A 19,697-nucleotide genomic window follows, 5' to 3' on the forward strand; every position below is an offset into this window, starting at 1 on the left:
CTAGCTTTGGGGGCGTGGGGTGCAGAGGGGTATTGATTGTTAATTGAGGCAGAAAGACCTGCCTGTTGTGGGAGGTGCCATCCCCTGGTTTGGGGTTCTGAATAGCCTAAGAGTGGTCCGTTAGCATTTAACAGAGAGCAAGCAGGCAGCACGAACGTTGGTTCTTTCTGCTCTTGACTACAGATGTGATGCAGTCAGCTGTTTTGAGTTCCTGCCTCAACTTCCCCCACCTCTGCCATTTCTCGTAGAGCCCACACCCGCCGTCCCTGGTGCCATCCAGAGAAGCTGGTTAGGCCTTCCGCAGACTAGTGACAGGCTTAGAAGCCACAGTACTGATTAGCAGACTCCATCCTTTCCATTCTGATTCGGGTAGTAAAGTGAGCCTGGCGGGCACCTTTCAAATGGAGTGCCCCAGAAGCGTCCAGGATGTGCAGGTGGGCTGTGGGCATCCTGACATGCGAGGTGGTTACTGGGGCAGCAATGGGATGGGAGGTCTGTGCGCTGGGAAAGAAAGTACAGGTTCTTCTGCAGCGTCTCTACTTTCTCAGGAGACTCATATCAACTCTCCTCTAAAATTCAACAACTTCCTTCTGAACCACGGAGAGGTTTGTTTGTTTTGTTTTTTAAGATAGCAGCTATTGATCCATTGGACCCCAATATCAAGATTTAAAAGCTCGCAAGTCTTGAAGCAAAATGGCAGCCAGTACAGTTTCTCCGGGTGACTTTTATTTCCTCTGGTTTGTTTAAACCAGATTTCAGCGGGCTCAGCCTGTGGGTTGAAAAATTGTAGAGATTGATAGCTCGCAAGCAAAGCCTGTCAGCTAAAACTCAAACCCGCGTGTATCACCCACAACACAGCTGCCTAAGAACCACCACAGCCACACCTGCTGAGGGATGATCTGTTTGTGTGAGTTTGGATTTTCTCGTTGTTCTGTTGTTCTTACAGAGGCATTTTTTGAATTTTCTAGAAATAGTTGATATGTTCATCTTTAATTTTTAAAAAGGCCCCCATTTCTTGTGTGCTTTTGATGCTGAAAGAATGTAAAGAAAAAGAAAAGAATGAAGGAAAGATGAAGACTCACTTGTCTTAGTCAGCGTTCCTTGTCAACCTGATGTAGCCTACAGTCACCCAAAAAGGGTTTCTCAATTGAACAGCTGTCTTCATCAGGTTGGCTTGTGGGCAAGTCTTGACTGTGAATCGATGCAGTTGGTCCCAGCCTACTCTGGGCGGCACCATTCCTCAGGCAGGTGGTTCTAGGCTATTTCAGAAAGCTAGCTCGGCATGAGCCCGGGAACAAGCCGGCAAGCAGCGTTCCTCCAAGATTTGTGTGCAAATTCCTGCCCAGGCTGCGCTCAGTGATGGGCAGTGACCTGGAAGTGTAAGCCGAAATAAAGCCCTTTCTTCCCCTCAGTTGCTTTTCGGTCATGGTGTTTATCGGGGCGACAAGATGAAAGTAGAGCTCCACCTCTCTCCCTCCCTCAAGAAGGCCCGGGGAAGCGTGGTGACGAGCTAAGCGGCTTAGTTTTAGTTTAGGGACAAAACAGGGTGCCCTCCTTGTGGCAAGTCCTCCCCTCCACATTTGGCATGGAATGGAGGTGGGGCCGGCGGTCCTCCATCCCAATGCCTGACACACACAGATCCAAGCTCATCAGCCATAGCTGTGTGATAATCTTCAGGAATAGTCAGTTCGCCCTCTCCTCCGTAGGTGTGCCATACTGGTACTTTCCAGTTCTTTGCTTCTGGAGACGCCATGGCGGAACGTTCTGAAACTTGTACCTCTGTCCAGCTTGTTTGTCTTCTCTCCTTTCGTGAATCATCAAGTGTCTTGGGGCAAAGTCCATTTCGTGTTAGCATCTGTCAGCCATCACTTAGCCCTTGGCCGTGACGTCGTCTTAAGGGACACACAGTCCCATGGTCATTAGCAGAGGCAGGAGGATCATCGTGAGTTTTAAACCAGCTTTAGGCTGGATAGCAACACCCTGTCTCAAAAAAGAAAAGAAACAATTATTTATGACCTGAACAAAGAAGTTTCTAGAATATAGGTTCATACAAGTAAGGACCCCCCCCCCAAAAAAATAGCAGCGCAGTCCAAGACCTGGTTGAGACTGCCTGCGTCTGAACTCTGGTGCAAGCAAGGCAGGAATGTAAATCTACAGACGCCTGATTGGGCTAAGGCCCATGACTAAGTGGCAATAAACTTTGTCTAAGTGGCAATAAACCTCATTCCTCTGGCTGGGTCTTGAAGCAGGTGCGTGTGGCTGGCTCTCAGCAGCGCAGCCGTGATTGGGGAAGGGCTTCATAAGGGACTTAGCTTTGGTCCTCTGGTCCCGTTCATCTTCGCACTTCTTGATTCCAGCCGGCTGAGGGCTTGGCTGCTGTTGTTTTTTGGTTTTGTGTTTGGTTTGGATGCTCGGTTTCTGTACAGCCAGTGCTGGCCTCGGCCTCCCAGCCCTTCCCTTCGCAGCTTCACTGCCGGGAGGACCACATTCATCTCTGAGTGCATTCAAGAGTAGGCTGTCTCTCGTCGCCAGACAGAAGTAGAGAAGGGCTGGGGCTGCCTGCTTAGGCAGGAGACGGAACATTGGTGTGTGCCCCGAGAGTGTGAGCTGAGCACTGGGCATGCAGTGCGTTCATTTCTCACTGCTCTGAGCTATGTACGCCCTGTGATCAGCTGTTTAAGTGGGTTCCCTGATATGATGGACGGCGACCTGGGATTGTGACCGAAATAAGCAAGCCCTCCTTCCTCTTAAAATACTTTTTGTCAAGATATTTTGTTATCATAACAGAAAGGAAACTCAGAAAGAGCCCCACAAGCACAGCCGGCCAGACTTGTTCCTCAGGCCCCAGTTTCGGTGGGTCCCTGAGGTGGTAGCACGTCAAAAGCTGGGAAAGTAGGACTGTTCTGGGATGTAAGGACTTGAGAAACCACCAGCCACGTGGTAGGTCCATTTGGGGACACATCATGAGGGCTAAGAGGGCAGGTAATATCTAAGGAGACACTCTTGTGTAGTGCCCACATTCCCAGGCATGCTTTCTCACCCTTTCTCTCCCCCCCCCCAGGCGCCCTTCCTCACTTCTGGAGTGTGCCCCACTCCCTCATGTTGTCCCCCAGCATACAGGTGCCAAGACACGACTGTGTCCCTTTCCTTTCAGGGCTTCAAGCCAGTGATGTCACCCGTGGACTGCCATGTCAGTGGGACTCTAAGTGGCTGCCTCCCCTTCCTCAGGGCCCAGGCCTTGCTTCAAGCAGGGAGGACATGCCCACCTGCTCTGCCCCGGGGGGGGGGGGGTCACGTCAGCGCTTAGGTAGGAAAGCGGCCCACAGGTGTCAACCCATCATGGAGGTGTGGCTCCCTCCTCTTCATCCCATCTTTTCCTCTTGCAGCTCTTCCTCTGCCCTCCTCCCTCCCCTAACGCACGGGGAGTGTCACCTCCTTACACGCGCCCCCCCCCCCCCCCCCCCCCCCCCCCCCCCCCCCCCCCCCCCCCCCCCCCCCCCCCCCCCCCCCCCCCCCCCCCCCCCCCCGGTGCTTCTCCAGTCGTCATCCCCGCCGTTCTTCCAGGATCCCAGAAACCTTTCCACAGGGGTGTTGTGAATTTGGATATTTACCACGGTGACCCTTGAACCCCAGTGTCATCAGAATCACACAGAAGATTTGTTAAAAACGAACTGCTGGGCCCTGGCCCTGAGACCATCGCTCTTGTGCAGGTGGTCTGGGCTGGGCCAGAACGTTAGCTTTCTAACAAGCTCTTAGGTCTAATGAGGCCGCTGGTCCAGGCAAGATAACTCTTTCAGAATAGCTGCCTTCTTTGCTCCCGCTTCCTTCCCTCTTCCCATCCCACTTCTCTCCAGAAGCAAAGCAGAGTTTATTATAAAGTAAATAGATTGGCTTACTTCTGTAAAATAAATCTTAGGCTGAGCAAATGGACTTAGATATTTTTCGCCTGAATTGGACTCATGCACTTCTTCAGAACCTAAAATGGACTGGGAAGACGGCTCCGTGGATGAGAGCACGTGCTGGGCCGTGCAAGTGTGAGGGCTTGAGTCTGAACCTCCAGCACCCTTGTAAAAAGATGGATGTGGCTACAGCCGGCGACCCCAGCACTGGGGAGCTGGAACCGAAGCTTGGGGAAGGCGGGGAATCCTAGGAGCTGTCCAGCCAGCCATCCTCGCCAAAACAGACAGATTTGGGTTCAGTGAGGAAGCTTGTCTACACACACACACACACACACACACACACACGCACGCACGCACACACGCACACATACACACACATGCACGCGCGCACACACACATATGCATACACATACACGGAAAGTCTGGCAAACTGTAGCAAGGGGAACCTAAGGAAGCGTGTCATGTGGCATGGTTTCCACAGTGGAACAGTCAGTAAAAAATGAAGGTATGAAGTGTACACTACCGAGTTTCCTAGAAAGTACTGCAAGGCCAGCAAGTTACACCTGCAGCTGTCCATACAAAAAAAGTTGAAACAGTACGGTCATTAAGCCAAGAAATACCATGGCCTCCCGGAAGGAGGGGGAACTAGAGGAAGAGACCCGATGAGAGGCAGGAATCTTTGAATTACCCCTTTGGAGTTGGCCTTGGAGCCGTATGCTTCACACAATTCTATAAACATAACTAGATCTAAATTAAAGTGCAAGCCCTATAGACAAGTAGATAAATATAGTAAGTGGACCCAGATGTTCTGTACACATGTGAGTGCAGAATGCGACGTGAGGCAATCACCTCAGGCAGCCTCAGAACAGAAATTTTGACTGAAACATATGCTATAGAAAAAATATGTAAAACTGTCGCTACCAGTAATGCTGGGATTGCTTTTCCAAAGAAGCAAGTACGTAGTTTTGTTAATGTTAGGAACCTAGGTAGGGTTTGTTTCGTTTGGGGTATACATGTGAGTGCCTATGTGTTTGTATGTGCACCACATGTATGCCTGGTACCTGAAAAGGCCAGAAGAGGGCGTTGGAACCTCTCTGGAGCTACAGTTGCAAGGGATTGTGAGCGACCTGATGTGGGTGTCGGGAACCTCAACCGGGTCCTCTTAAAAGAACAGCAAGTGCTTCTAACTGCTGAGCCATCGCTCTAACCCCAATAATCTAGCATTTGGCAAACTAAATGCAATATAGAAAACCAAAAGTGTGATGAGAAAACTATAGGTCAAAATTCCTAATGAGAATAGATGCAGAGCTCCTCAACAAAACAACCAGTAAACAGAATATTTAATATTATATCAGAATTATGTACTGTGGCCAGCTGGGCTATCCCAGAAATGCAAGGTTGGTTTAATATAGGACCACCAGTCAATGTGATAAACCATACTAATACAGCAAAAGACAAACGTCAGCAAATGTGGGAGGAGGGGAAGCATTTGACACATCTAAACTTAAGACGTTCCACAGACTAAGAATATCAGGAACTTCTTGCTAAGTGGCCAGTGGAAAGCTACACTACTCAGGGATGAAGGCTACCCCCCCCCCCCAACACTCTGCCAGAAGATCAGGAGCAGGACAAGATGTCTGCCCTTGCCACTTCTACCTAACATTGCTTTACAATCTCCAAAGCAGGGCAGTCAGACAAGAAAATAAGTAAATAAATTAGTGGAAGGCTTCTAGGTTGGAAATTTAGTAAAATTCTCTCTCTCTCTCTCTCTCTCCCTCTCTCTCTCTCTCTCTCTCTCTCTCTCTCTCTCTCTCTCTCCCCCTCTCTCTCGTGTGTGTGTGTCTGTCTGTGTCTGTGTAAGCCTGACTTCATACAAAGGCAAGGGTCTCTTACATAGGTCCCACTCAGCTAGCAGTAGAACTAAGACACCACGGGACCAAGGACAATAGAGTCCTGCAGCGGCTAAGGTCATTCCATCTCTCTCCTACCCTAATGGCTGGAAAGGTCATGGGACTCCCATTTAGCCTGGCGCCGCATCTGCGATCCTGCCACAGTGTGGAAACTGAATGGTGACTCTGGCTCACACCTGTCTCTCTCCCTCCAGCTGCAACGGCAAGCGCTACCTGGAGACACTCCCCAACACCAGCATCATCATCCCCTTTCACAACGAGGGCTGGTCCTCACTGCTCCGCACCGTTCACAGCGTGCTCAACCGCTCACCCCCAGAACTGGTGGCCGAGATCGTGTTGGTGGATGACTTCAGTGATCGAGGTAGGCCGTGCTCGCCCTGGCTCTGCTCCCTGAGCTCCATCATCACGGGAGGGGGTGTTACCCACAGAGGCGTTCTCCAGCCGTGTGATCCATGATTCCCTATTTACTCAACAGCTACTACGCAGACCTTGTACTTTACACACGATCTCTTTTCGCATTCACAACGTCCCAGCAAACGGATCCCGTTTTAATCCCTGTTTGTCGGTTTGGAAATGCAGATGAGCAACAGCTGGCATAACCATGGATCACCTGTCTTCCTATTTACAGGACTGGGTGTATCTTGCATTTGGGTGCTGTCTAAGTTTGCTTTCCATCGCTGTGATAAACACCATAACCCAAAGCAATTTGGAGGAGGAAAGCGTTTACTTTTATGGTCACAGTTCATCACTGAAGAAAGTCAAGTCGGGGATTAAGCCAGACCCAGGCCCACCTGCTAGGGATAGCGCCGCCCACAGTGGCCAGACCCTCCTGTATCCATTAGCAATGAAGACAGTGCCCTGCATACTGGCACACGGGCTAGTCTCATCAAACCATTCTTCAACTGAGCTTCCTTTTTGTCAGGTGACTCTAGGTTGTGCCAAGTTGGCAGTAAAAGCTGATCAGAACAGGGGCTGTTGCTTTAAAAAAAAAAAAAAAAAAAGACAGTTAACTCATTCAATGCTGCTTCCCCTTCCTCCTGGTCACAACATGGCTGCTGAACCCTTGGAAGTTCTGGCCAAAAGACACAGCCTCCTCCTGTCGAGCTTTGTCTTCTTTTTCTAGAAGTTTCTTCAGAACCGTTTGGCCAGAACTCTGGAATCTGGTCCCTCTATCTGTGTGGAAGGCTACCAGCATGAGACTTTGTGTCTGTGGTAGAGGCGGAAGGTTGGAGTCGTGGTAAAAGGGTGTCAAGCCAGTCTGCCTGTGGCATTTACCACAGCATGGCACAGGCACGGAGCTGTGTCTCTGTGCCTCCAACCGTGTGACCTTATCCATATACAGAGACTGTGCATCTCATCTGGGGATGGAAGGACACGGAGGTGCGGTCTCAAATGCAGTTCAAGACGGACTGCCTTCCAGCTCGTGGCCTCCCACTTCTAGGCCATCCGTAAGGTCTGTGAACCTGTGACGGCAGTGGGAGGCCTTCCTGCCACGCAGCTCTTAGCAGCAAGCCTGGAAATAGTTAGCCTCTGACCTTGCCCCTGACTCCCACTTTCTCTGCAACCTTAGCCCAGGCTCCTGACCCCCTCTTGTGCTTCAGCTCCCTCATGTGTGAAAAGGAATAGTTAATACCGACTTCCTTTTGGGAGTCTTGAGTGTTAAATGGGTTACTAGATACTAGACAGGTGCTTGGGGCCATGCCTCACCCAGGGAGAATAAAAATAAGGGTTCCCAAAAGGAAGTTCATCTTAACTATTCCTTACAAGTTTTTCTCTCCATCCCCATGTCACTGTGACCACGTGCACTGGCTTCCAGGTGCTCCTGTCCATCCCTGTGTCACTGTGACCACACACACTGGCCTCCAGGCTCTCCTGTCCGTCCTCGTGTCATTGTGACCACACACACTGGCCTCCAGGCTCTCCTGTTTATCCCTGTGCCACTGTGACCACACATAGTGGCTTCTGGGCTCTCCTGTCCATCCCTGTGTCACTGTGACCACGCTCTATCCCAGGCTCTCTTCCCTTTAGCCTCTCTGACATCCTGAGCACTTTCCCTCCTTCTCAACAGAGAGGATTGCCAAGACTCTGGCACTTACGGAATCTCAATTAGTTTGTAATGAAGGAAATCTATAAACCTTCGGGGAATGTCTGGCAAAAACACAGGGTGCAAGAATCGATGTATTTATGGGACGTTCTGTGCATCTTTAAGAAAGCAAAAGCTAGGGTGTGTGAATCAAGCACTATATAAATGATGTCCTGGGATAAAAGAGAATCGGGTGAGTGTGTTCAGATTGCATCTGAAGCATTGAGAGCTCCGGTGTGTGGGAAAGGATCGTCTCTGTCGCGGAAAATAGCTGCATTTTATTTTCAGAAAGTGACACTTCCACTGAGGCGGTGAGCCGTCTGCATTTTAAAAGTTTGCACAGCAGGAGCATTCAGCTGTGCATTTTCTCCTGGTTTTCTGTGCTGACTTCAAGCCCGACCGTGAGTGATAGTGTGTGTGTGCGCGCGCACACGCACGTGCGAACACGCTCACGCACATGAGTAAAGCCATAGCTAGTCTCAGATATCATTTGTTTTAGTTTCGTTTCTGTTGCTGCCGTAAAACACCCTGACAAAAGCTTCTTGCCGGGAAAGCGTTTATTTGAGTTCAGTTTCAGGCGACAGTCCATCACTGCAGAGAAGTCACAGTGGCAGGAACTTGAGACATCTGGTTAGATCACATCCGTGATCAAGAGCAGAGAGAGGTGAATGCGTGTGTGCCTGTTTGCTTGTTTGTGCTCAGCTTGATTTTTTTTCCACTCTTAGACAATTCATGATCTCCTGCTTAGGGAGTGGTGCCGCCCACAGTAGGCTGGGTCTTCTCATCAAGTAACTTAAGTAAGACAGCCCCTCATAGACATGTCCACAGGCCAAACCAATGTAGGGAGCCCCTCATTGAAACCCTTTTCTCAAGTGATTTTCTGTTATATCTTGTAGGAAATTTTTAAAAATTATATTTTATTTGGTGTGTGTGTGTGTGTAAGCATGGGCATGAATTTGAGCACAGGGCAACTTGCGGAAGTCTCTTATCTCCTTCCACCATGTAGGTGCCAGAGATGCGGTCATTGGGCATTTATTGAGCACCTTTACACACCAAGTCATCTCGCCACTCAGAGTAAAGCCAACCTTCACCTCATTCCTCAGGAGCCATCTACCCTGTGTGTTGTTGTTTGCTTGCTTTTGAGACAGAGCCTCTAAATGCCCTGGTGCTTGCCATCCAGCTACATTAGCTGTCCGTTGAGCCGCAGGATTCACCTGTCTCAGCGTCGCCAGCTCTGAGGTTACAAGCATGGACTGCCATGCCCAACTTTCCACGTAGGCTGGAGAATCAGACCCAGGTCCTCTTGCTTCTGCAGCAAGCGCTTGACTGACTGAACCAGCTCCCCGGATCCTGAAAACAAACTTGAAACGGATTCCGTGTTTCACTAAAAGTGTAGTGAGAAAGAAATGAAGCCAGGTGGAGCAAGACATCAGAGTTCCTTGCAGGAAGGTCCCCAGGGAAAGGGCATGGAAAGGGCCGTCCATCTGTCTGCCCGTGGCTGCTGGGCCACTCTGTTAGCTGAAAGCTGGTGGAAGTGATTTTGACCCAGGCTTGAGAATGAGATGGCATTTGAGGTGAAATTAAAAGTAAGACCTTCCTTGCTATGTCACTTGATCTAGCCGAACCCTGCTGCGTGTCACCCAGGTTGAGCTCATTAAGTGGGGAGCAGACAAAGGGAAGTGGCCAGTGACACCGAGAGAGTCTGACTGTACCAGGGCTGTTGTGAGCCACCGGTTTGGATGAGAGACGTCCCCCACAGGCTCATGTGTTTGAACACTCGCTCCCCAGTTGGTGGTGCCCTTTGGGGGAAGTAGAGCCTAGCCAGAAGAGGTGAGTCAGTGTTAGCCCTGAAGGTATATCCTAGCCCCACTTCCTGCCCACTTTCTGCTTCTGTGTCCCTACAGACTCCATGAGTCCCAGCCACATGCTCCCTGTGCTTTGGCCTCCACCATGCTATCCCGGCCATGATGGACTGGGCTTCCTCAAACCGTGCCTGAGCTAGAATGCAGCTTTCCTCGCCTATGTGGGTTACTTGGTTACAGCGAGAAGAGAAAAGTAGCTAGCTGATAAGAGTGATGTAAACACATTGTAGCTAGTTGACAGGAAGCCTTGGCCCAAAGCATTGGCCCAAAGGGAAAATTCATATATTTATATCACCCCCAAAGTGTAAGAAATCTACACGCCCACCCCGAACTGGAGCACCACCTCCTAGAAAAAACAGTAAAAATGATTAGGTAAAACTTCGAAATATTCAGTCATTTCATTTGATCCTTATCCATGTATCAAAAAGAGATGGTCTCCTTTTCTCATTTATCATCAACATTAGTCCGATCCTTTAAATAATATTGTTTATACTTAGCTAAGGAAGGGCATTGGCCAAAGAATAGGTGTTATCTCCTGCCAGCACCAACACACATACACACGTGCATACACATGCACACATACAAACACACAAACCAGTACCAACATACACAGACATACACACACACACACAGACAGACAGGCATGTGCATGCATATGCACATATGCCTGTATACACACCCATAGACACACCAGTACATACATGTGTTCATATGCGTGCATGTACACACCCAGGCATTTGCATACATAGGCATGCACACACTAATACTGACATACATACATCAACACACATGCATCCGGATGCATGTGCACACAAACACACACCAGTGCCAATTCATACAGACATGCACACCAACACATACATGCATGCATAAGCGTGCCCATACACACAGAGACACACACCAGCACCAACGCATAGTGACATGCACACTGACACACATGCATGTGCACACAGGCATGTGCACACAAACAGATGCACACACCTAGCAGCCTCCAGATGTGGTCATGGCTCACAAAGACCACAAGAACTCTTCCTGCTTTTCTCAGACTCCAGGCCTGTCTTATCAGACATCCGCCACTCCAGAGCCCTCGTTGACTTGATCTGAGTCCAGAAACACCTTTGAAGCTGTTACCATCTGCCTTAAAATGCTACTGGTTCTCATAGCTCCAGATAGGCACAGCGCCACAGCCCTGAAGATTAGGGAGGCCAAACCCTCACATTTGTGTGTTTTTATTCCAAGAATTTCTGAAAGAAGAGAATAGAGTCCACTACTCTCCAGCCTTGGAAGCTTAATTTCTCTCTCTTTTCCTCTGCCTTCCTGCCTCAAACTAATAAATTTTATGAACATGTAATTTTTACATCGTTAAAAAGAACAAAGGATCAGGCCTGTGTTGAGGCCTCTTGTGGTGACATTCGTTCCTATAAAGTGTTAACAGATGTGTGCTGCTTAGTCTTGGGAAGCCTGCACACTGAATTTTTTCCAGAACGTTCTTTGATCCCACAATGATTGTTAAAAATTAATTATATTCATTTGCTTCACTTCTTCGAGACACACACGTTATTTGCAAATGAGCAGGAGCTCTCTACGGCTAACCTCTTCCTGTCTCCTGTTGCTGCTCTGCTTCTGAGTCCACTCACAAGGGGATTTCCTGGGCACTGTAAATGGTCCCGGTGAGGGAAACGCAACAGGGGAGCGGGAGGCTCTGCTTTCTGCCAAGCCTGCTCAGACAGATCCCATCCTACATGCCGTCAGGATGCAGGCTGGAATGTTCTCCGTCTGAACCGCTCTCCAGCCTCTCTTCGTGAACTCCCAACCCAATGGTCACTTTGCTGGGCCTCACAATGACCAGCTCTGACCCTTCCCAGCCAGCACACTGCAGCTGCCCTGGGTCAGCCTTGTGACAGAGAAGGGAGGGAGACGGACCTGTGAGCAGTCCTTCCTGAGAAGAGGCCATTGCAAGATGCCCTTTCTAGTGGCCACTAGCTCCTGTTCCCCCTTAGGCGGAAAGTGGAGGGCCGTGGATGGTAGCTCAGTGGTAGAGCACTGGCCTAGCACTTAGTAGGCTGTGGCTTCAGTCTTCTGTCATGCAAACACCCCAAAAGGGGGAAGAAAGAAATAGAGCAGCAGGAAGCAGATTCGGGTTAGTGAGCCTGTTCTCCCTTACACGGCAGCCAGCCTCTTGTGAACCCAGTGTGCTTTAGGCCAGTGTACTCCATCCTGTCCCCATACCCAGAGCACATACCTTCTCTTCTTGTACAAGCCTAAGGGGAGTGGAATTTCCATTGCTCCCGCTTTCCCTTTTATGGTTGAGTGAGGACTGGGTGAGTTGGTATTCCTGGCCAGCATTCAGGGAATGGTCATCATCAGGCTGTCAGTGTTACCGTGAGGCTGTGTTGCTGTGTTATTACTGTTAACTGGGCCATACTTGACTAGAATACTCCAGTGAGGGGCTGGGGTGTGGCTCAGTGGTAGAGCACCTGCCTAGAATCCCCCAGTGAGGGGCTGGTGCATCAGTGGTAGAGCCCTTACCTAGAAGTCGTCCAATGAGGGACTGGGAGAGTGAATCATTTGCCTAGAATTCTACAGGGAGGGACTGGGAGAGTAGCTCAGTGGTAGAGGGCCTGCCCCAAATCCCCCAGTAAGGGACTGGGGGTGTGGCTCAGTACAGAGAGCCCCTGCCTAGAATCGCAGTGAAGGCCTGGGAGAGTGGCTCACGGAGCCTTGCTTTAGCGTAAATAAGGTCTTTGGTTTCAGCCTCAAACATTCCAAATAAAGTGAAGCTCTCTCGGGCTTGTGGGAAATGCTGACATGCAGGTGTGTCGAGGCCACTAAGGGCACCTTGTAGCATATTTGGAGGGTGTGGTCTTAGAAAGTGTGGCAGATCACCCACCACGCGTCCCTTGAAGGGGGGAGACCAGCCTGCAGGCTCATCAGACCTTGTTTTCCCGGGAAGCCGTCTTGTAAATCATCATTTCCCCACCGCAGGCCAGGATTTATGGTCCCACATGTCATTCCAACCACCGTTCATTAATCCTGAGGTCTCACTTAAATTATTAAACTGTCCGGTTCCGGTTGCGAGGGTTCTAATTATATCCTCAAGAGGCTATCATTACCCAGATCATCTGCCACACTTAACAGACACTGCTCTGTCCCAGCCCCGTGCCACCATCCTCCCTCTCCCAAATCAGGGCTCACCTGTGTCACAGGGGTCAGGAGGCTGAGCGCAGAAGCTCTCAAAGATTGTCCTGCAGGAAATGTGTGTGTGTAGTGTAGATTCCCAGCCACACCCCTCTCCACACTGTCTGGGTGGAGCCAGGGAGCTGCCTCAGAACCACCTTTTCTGGGGATATTGATGGGAGTGGGGATGGGCGGGGGGGGGAGGGGGGGCAGGGGAATCCTGGCACACAGGGCTAAGAAATTCAGCCTTAGATGTCAGGGCTGCTCAGACCCCTTGAGGAATAGCTGATGGGAAAAACAAAACAGGCATGAGACCTGCCTTAGTCACTGTCCGGTTGCTATGAAGAAACACTATGACCATGGCAGCTCTTACAAAGGAAAGCATTTCATTGGAGACCTGCTTAGACTTTCAGAGGTTTAGTCCATTATCATGACAGGGACCATGGTGGCACATGGTGCTGGAGCAGCAGCTGAGAGCTACATCCGAGAGATAACCTGGTACGGGCTTTCGTAACCTCAAGCCCAGTAACATACTTCTCCCAACAAGGCCACACCTCCTAATCCTTCTCAAGTATGGCCACTCCCTGATGACTAAGTATTCAAATATATAAGTCTGTGGAGGCCATTCTTATTCAAGCCACCACAAGAAGTCTTTTTTTTTTTCTGTCAACAAGGTCTCTTGTAACTCACGCTGGCCTCAAACTTGCTATGTAGCCAAAGTTGGCCATTTAGTACCCAGTCCTCCTGTCTCCACCTTCCAACTGCTTAGATTATAGGTGCACGCCTGCCAGGGGCCAAGGCTGTGCAGTGCTAGGAACAGAACTCAGGGGCTCATGCATGCTAGGCAAGCATTCTTCCAGTGCCTGCTCCTTTTTCAGTGGGGAAAGGGGACCCCAGAAAGGGGACAACCTTTGTGCAGAGCTCCACAGCAGAGGCTCGGCCCAGCTCACTGGTCTGCCATCAGCATGAGATGGGATAATAGATGGCAGAGCACTTTGGAATCATTCAGCACTCTATAAATACGAGGTGATGCTATTACTTTCCTGCCGGAGCAGCCTATGACAGGAATGGCTTGCTACTTTCTCTCTAAATTACCGTAATCACCTATGTGAGGCCTCCACGAAGCCCATAACTCTAAACTCACGGGGCATAGAATAAATCGCTCCTGAATGAACAATAAAAAAAAAAAAATTATGGGAGAACGTGCTTGGGGCCTGGCCTGATCCTCGGGCAGACTGCCCTGCCTTTTCTGTTGCCCTGCCCTTTCTACTTGGGGGTGGATTGCATCTTCCCTGACTTGAGGCAGCAGGCTTAAAGGGTCTCTGGCCTTTCTTGAGATACACGCTACCTACAGCTTTGGCAAGGGGAAAAGCTCAAATCAGGACAGTTCTTTGCGCTCAGTACACTCTCTTATGCGTTACCCACATGCAAAGCCTGTCTTCAAATCTGGAGGAAATCAAGTCTCTCCCCACCCCCCAGGGAGCTTCGTGTTCTGAGGCCACCTGGCTTCTCCACTACTTCCAGAAATCTGTCCCGAAGCTTCACAGCCTCTGCATCTGGGGACCTGCCTTACCCCACAGAGCCAGTTAGTGACAAGTCTTGTTCCACGTTCAAGGAGCACCAGTAACTGGCAGGCAGAGCCACACTGATTCCAGGCCCTCAAGAAGGTGGGCATATGATCAGGTCCGCACAGGCTGTTGCCACGAAATCCTCCATCCCCCCTTGAGAGGCAAAGCTACAGGGTCTTTACTGTTCTCCCATACTGACAACATGAGCCCTGTGTGAGCATAACTGTCTCCACTCCCTACCCCCACCTTCAGAGGTGAAATTGACCAAAACAAACACTTGCTTAAGTAGGCCAGCACGGGTGTGTGTGACCGATAACATCTATCACCAACTTGTTTGGATTAAGAAACGTCAAGGAAGAGGCTTTGTGGCACAGCCTGGCATGTCTCTGTGAGTTTGAGGTTGGCCAGGTCTATGTAGTGAGTTCTGAGACAACCACGGGTAGCAAGAGGACACCTGCTCTTTTAGAAAGGGAAAGAAACATTAAGGCAAAACTGAGGCAAATCTTCAGGCCTTTCCAGAAAGGATGGACTGAAGAGGGCAGACTTGGAATGCCCACCCTGAATGTGGGTGGCACGGTGCCATGGCTAAGGTCTCACAGCCCTGGTCACACGGTTAGGGATTTGGCTCAGGGGTAGACTGCTTGTCTGGCAAATGAAGGGGTCAGGGTTTAGTCCTCAGCTCTGAGAAAATATTTTTTAAAAGGATCGACTGCTGCTCTTGCAGAGGACCTGAATTCTGTCCCCGATACCCACATGGTGCGTGCTGTAGTGCAGCCTTTGTGATTGTTAGTGGATGCCCAGTTGAGCCCGTGCTGAGTGACAGATGGGGCGGGAATGGAGATGCGGGTTTGGCCGAATTAAGGAAGGTATGCGCTGCCCAGTGCCTGGACGTTTTAACGCAAAGGAGATTTGATTCACCTGTGCTTTAAGAAACCTTTGATCACCTGTGTATTACATCAAGCCTTGGCCGTCAATTAGAAGAAACTTCACGGGATTCCTCTCTGGTCACAATTCCTTTGGTCTGAGTTCTGTTCGGACATCTGAAGGTGGCACTGAGATCCATGGTCCTCCCAGCAGGAAGCCTCCCAACACTGACTCACTCCAGGACAGCAGTGGCCCAGGCTTGAGGAAGGACCAAAGATTGCATTCTTTCTTTTTTCTTTTTTCTTTTTTTTTTGGTTTGGTTTTTCAAAACAAGGTTTCTCTGTGTAACAGCCCTGGCTGTCCTAGAACTCACTCTGTAGACCAGACTGGCCTCGAATTCACAGGGATCTGCCTGGCTCTGCCTCCCGAGTGCTGGGATTAGAGGCATGCACCACACTGCCCGGCAAAGCCAGGCACAGGAGCTCGGCTTTGGCCAGGAATATATCTTTTTTTAAGATTTTGGTTTTGATTTTTAATTTGATGGGGAGCAGGCAGGGGATGAATTCACAGGTGTGTATTAGTCAGGAACAAAACTGATAAGATGAGTATATCCTTTATATATAAAAATGAGTATATTCTATAGTCTGGGTAGCCCAACAGTAGCTATGCCCTAACAGAAAGTCCAAGATTCCAGTAGTTGTTCCGTTCATGAGGTCAGATGTCTCAGCAGTACCAGCTGGTGCTGGAGGCCAGAGGATTCCTGGAGAGCTGTTGGCCCTCGGTCTGTGTTGACATCCCAGAGAAGTGGGTTCTAACACCAGCAAAGAAATGCCTCGGCAACAGGGTAAATGAACTTACCATCCAGAGTGAGAACAAACAGGCCTTGGGATACTAACTTACCACACTCAGTCTAATCTGACAGAGTTTTACAGGCTCTGGGGGGTCAGGAGAACTATCTCTCCCAGGGTCCCGCTTTCCAAGGGGGATCTGCCAGAGCACTCTACCAAGAAGGAGTGGGCAGAGTTACAGGTCACTGGGCCAATTTGTCCATGGCTTTCTCTGCTTCCAGTAGTCTCCCTGAGCCCCAATGCATGCCAGGCTTTAAGTAAGGCTTTAGAGATACCTAAGGAAGAAGAAGACAGGGCTGTGCCCCCAAAGACCTGGGATTCTACAAAGCGCTACAAGAGTGGAATTGGAGACGTGAGTGGAGTCAGTGGGGCAGATACATTGTCAAGACATCAGAGAGGACACATTGGTCTTGTTTCTACTGCGTCCTTATAGGATTGACAGTGCAGGCTGGGGAGGCGGCTTGGTAAAGCGCTTGCTGCATACACTTAGGGGCCCGACTTTAATCCCTAACATAAAGAGCTGGATATGGTAACACATGCCTGCAGTCTTAGCACTGAGAAGCAAAGAGAGACAAGAGGATCCCAGGACTCATTGGCCGGCCCATCTCTGAATCACTGAGAGACCCTATCTGAGAACATAAAGTGGAGAAAGATACTTGGTGTTGACGTCCAGCTGCCACACACATGTACCCATATACATACATGTATATACACACAAAGCTGGCCTTCACACATGGCTGTGCCTCTGTGCTTTGCTGCCGAGGGGGGGGGGGTCAGGGGAGCAACGCAATAACAAGTTGGTAGAACTTGGAACCCAGAAGCATAGACCTGGGCCTGGGTGTGCCCCCATGGTCATCCTGGTACTTCCTGAGCACCTTCTGACACGTTTGTTACCAGCCTTACCCTATGCCTGACCCTGCTCTGGCCCGTTCATTGGCTGTTGTTTCTGTTTATCTGTTTGCCACCTCCCAGTCAGGTAGCCAACTCGCTGTGATGCCATTAGTGTGCCTGGCTAACTGACGTCATCTCTGTGACGGATTTGAGGTGCCCCCTTAGCACCATGTACGGCCGGGTACAACAGACGAGGACTGATGTTACTGCAGGAGGGAGTTAGAGAATATATCTCAGGAGCAAGCCAGGAGGCTGAAACGTAGGGTACACGTATGTGTGTACGTACGTGCATATGTGCGCGTGCCTGTCCAGCCCCAGCCCCAGCTCACACCACCCTCATTCCTAGGCATACACATCTGCCCTATGCCTTATGACAGCACTCATCCCTGCCCCCGCCCCAGGTCAGGTAGTCAGGCTTCTCAAGGCTCTGAGGACAGTGCTTCTGGACCCTGCCCAGGCATTAGCACGCATTGCTGAGAGCTGGTCAGAATCTACCAAGCAAGCCTGCCATTTGACTAGCATGAGGCCCAGGACACTCCAGAATGCCTTTCGGGGAAGGCTGGGGAAAGCCACTGGGCTAGAGGGACAGACTTTAGATCCTGTTTGCTGTCCCTGGTGGAAGAGGAAGGCAAAGAGCAACAGGTGCAGCCCCCACCATGGGCAGCTCCTCCCATATCTGCATCATTACTGAACGTTAGACCGTTAGACCGAATGCGATCACACCGAGATGGCAACATTCCGCATCAGAAGGTTTCTCTGTAGCTGGGGAACTGTTTGAGGTGCCAAGACCTGCGCCCTTCTTCCTGACTTGCAGACGATAACAGTTTGAGAACTATTAAATCTGACTCGCAGACAGTTATTGTTTAATAACTGTAAAGTGGGTGCTCCGTCTGTCAGTCACTGGGTTCCTGCTTGGCGGATGAGGAATCAAAGACCTAAATACCTTGGCAGAGCTGGTCTGTAAAAAAAAAGGTAGGCATTGAGCTGGGGATATGGCTCAGGTGGTAGTGTCTGCCTGGTGTGCAAGAAGCCCTGGTGCAATCCCTAGCACCACACAAACCAGGTGTGGCAGCACGCATCTGTAATCCCAGCCCTTGAGTGGTGAAGGCAGGAGGGTCGGGAGTTCAAGGTCACCCTTGGATGTATAGCGAGTTTGAGACCAGCCAGGGTTCCATGAGAAAAAAAGGGAGCGAGGAGTAAGGGGGAAATGTGCCTGGATCTTTCTGATTCAGGAGCTGTGCTCACTCCGGTTCCCTCACATGCTAAAGGAATTGTCCCTCCTGTGAGTCGCCATGGTGTCCTCTTTGGGGAATGGGATAGGAGTTACCGTCCACTTTTATCCTGCAGGGCTGTGGGTCCCAGAGCGGGAGACAGTGGCGTCACATAGCTCGCCTTCACCCTCATTCCTCGTTCTTTGTTCATCCTCAGGACATCTCCCCCACCGTTTGTGGCGAGGCTCCCCACCCTGTTCATCCCTGAGAATGTGGTTCTTCCGCCCCATCACCAGCGTGGCCTTCAGAGCTCTGGGCTAGTTTCCCTGGGTTCTGCCCAAGCGTGTTTGAGCCTTCCCACAAGAGTCTGATTAATCAACTCGGATTTGAAGGTTACCAAGAAAAATATGCCAGAGCATGACAGGCCATTAGTATTTGTGTTGTAGGGAAACCAGTAATCATCTTAATTGGTGCTCGCTTTGGAGCAGAGCGGGGGCTTCTCTCTCGAGCACCGACTCCTCCTTCCTGTAGCCTTAGCACCAGAAAAATGCAGCTTCTTCCCAGCTTCCGCTCGCCACAACGGCCTCATTTTCCCCCTACAAATCCTGGGTCGTCTGACCTGGCTCAGAGGAACAGAGCAAGAATGTGGGCCAGCAAGAGATGCATGAGGTCACTGGAGCAAGCCTGCCTGTGTCCCTGTCACACCTGTGGCTTTCTTTGGTGGTGACCAGGCATGCTTTCCAAAACGCAGATAGTCCCAAGGCCCAGGGATGAGTGAAACCTGCCTTTAGGGACCTTCCCAAACCCAGCTGGACTCTGAGCTTCTCTCCATTCCTCCCTCCTTCCCTTCCTCCCTCCTTCCTCCCTTCCCCCCTTACTCTGCAATGTCTATGTCTATTCTCAGATATGAGTGGGACCAGCCCTCTATGAGAGGGGCCCTACTTTTGTTTATCATCCCCAAACTAAGATTAGTGTGTATCCCTCATCTGCGGAATCTACGGCTCAGTTCTAATTTAGAGAAACAGTCGCGTGTAAACTGGAAGTACATCTAAATTCGGCCATTGTGACACAACTTTTATCACTCTATAGTAGAAGCAACTCAGAAACTCATCCGCAGGAGATGCATGACAATACCAGTCCAGTGTGGAATGGGGTGCAGCTGTTGGAAGCCCTGCCGCGGGAGCCAGGTGTGGTGGTACATATTTGTGACCCCAGTACTCTGGGATACAGGGGCAAGAGAATCAGGAGTTCAGAGGCAGCCATGGCGACCATAGTGAGCTTGAGACCAGCTGGGATAAGTGAGACTCTCTGAACTACACGAGCAGAGTTCTGCCACGTCATGTGGAAAATTTCAAGATGTTATTATCCCCCCCCCCCCCGCTAT

The 19,697-nt window shown here is 50.3% G+C and overlaps 1 protein-coding gene across 2 annotated transcripts in view; it reads left to right on the plus strand.

Moving 5' to 3' along the window:
• Galnt10 (polypeptide N-acetylgalactosaminyltransferase 10) overlaps positions 1-19,697 on the plus strand; it is a 138,410-nt gene that overhangs the window by 78,589 nt on the left and 40,124 nt on the right. For both annotated transcript variants that reach the window (XM_050157645.1, XM_050157646.1), the window contains one exon: positions 6,004-6,170. In XM_050157645.1, the coding sequence (XP_050013602.1) occupies positions 6,004-6,170 (167 nt within the window). The remainder of the gene's footprint in view (positions 1-6,003; positions 6,171-19,697) is intronic.

Source organism: Alexandromys fortis, unplaced genomic scaffold (assembly GCF_014885135.2).
Source record: "Alexandromys fortis isolate MF-2015 unplaced genomic scaffold, M_Fortis_MF-2015_v1.1 scaffold_103, whole genome shotgun sequence".
NCBI lineage: Eukaryota > Metazoa > Chordata > Mammalia > Rodentia > Cricetidae > Alexandromys > Alexandromys fortis.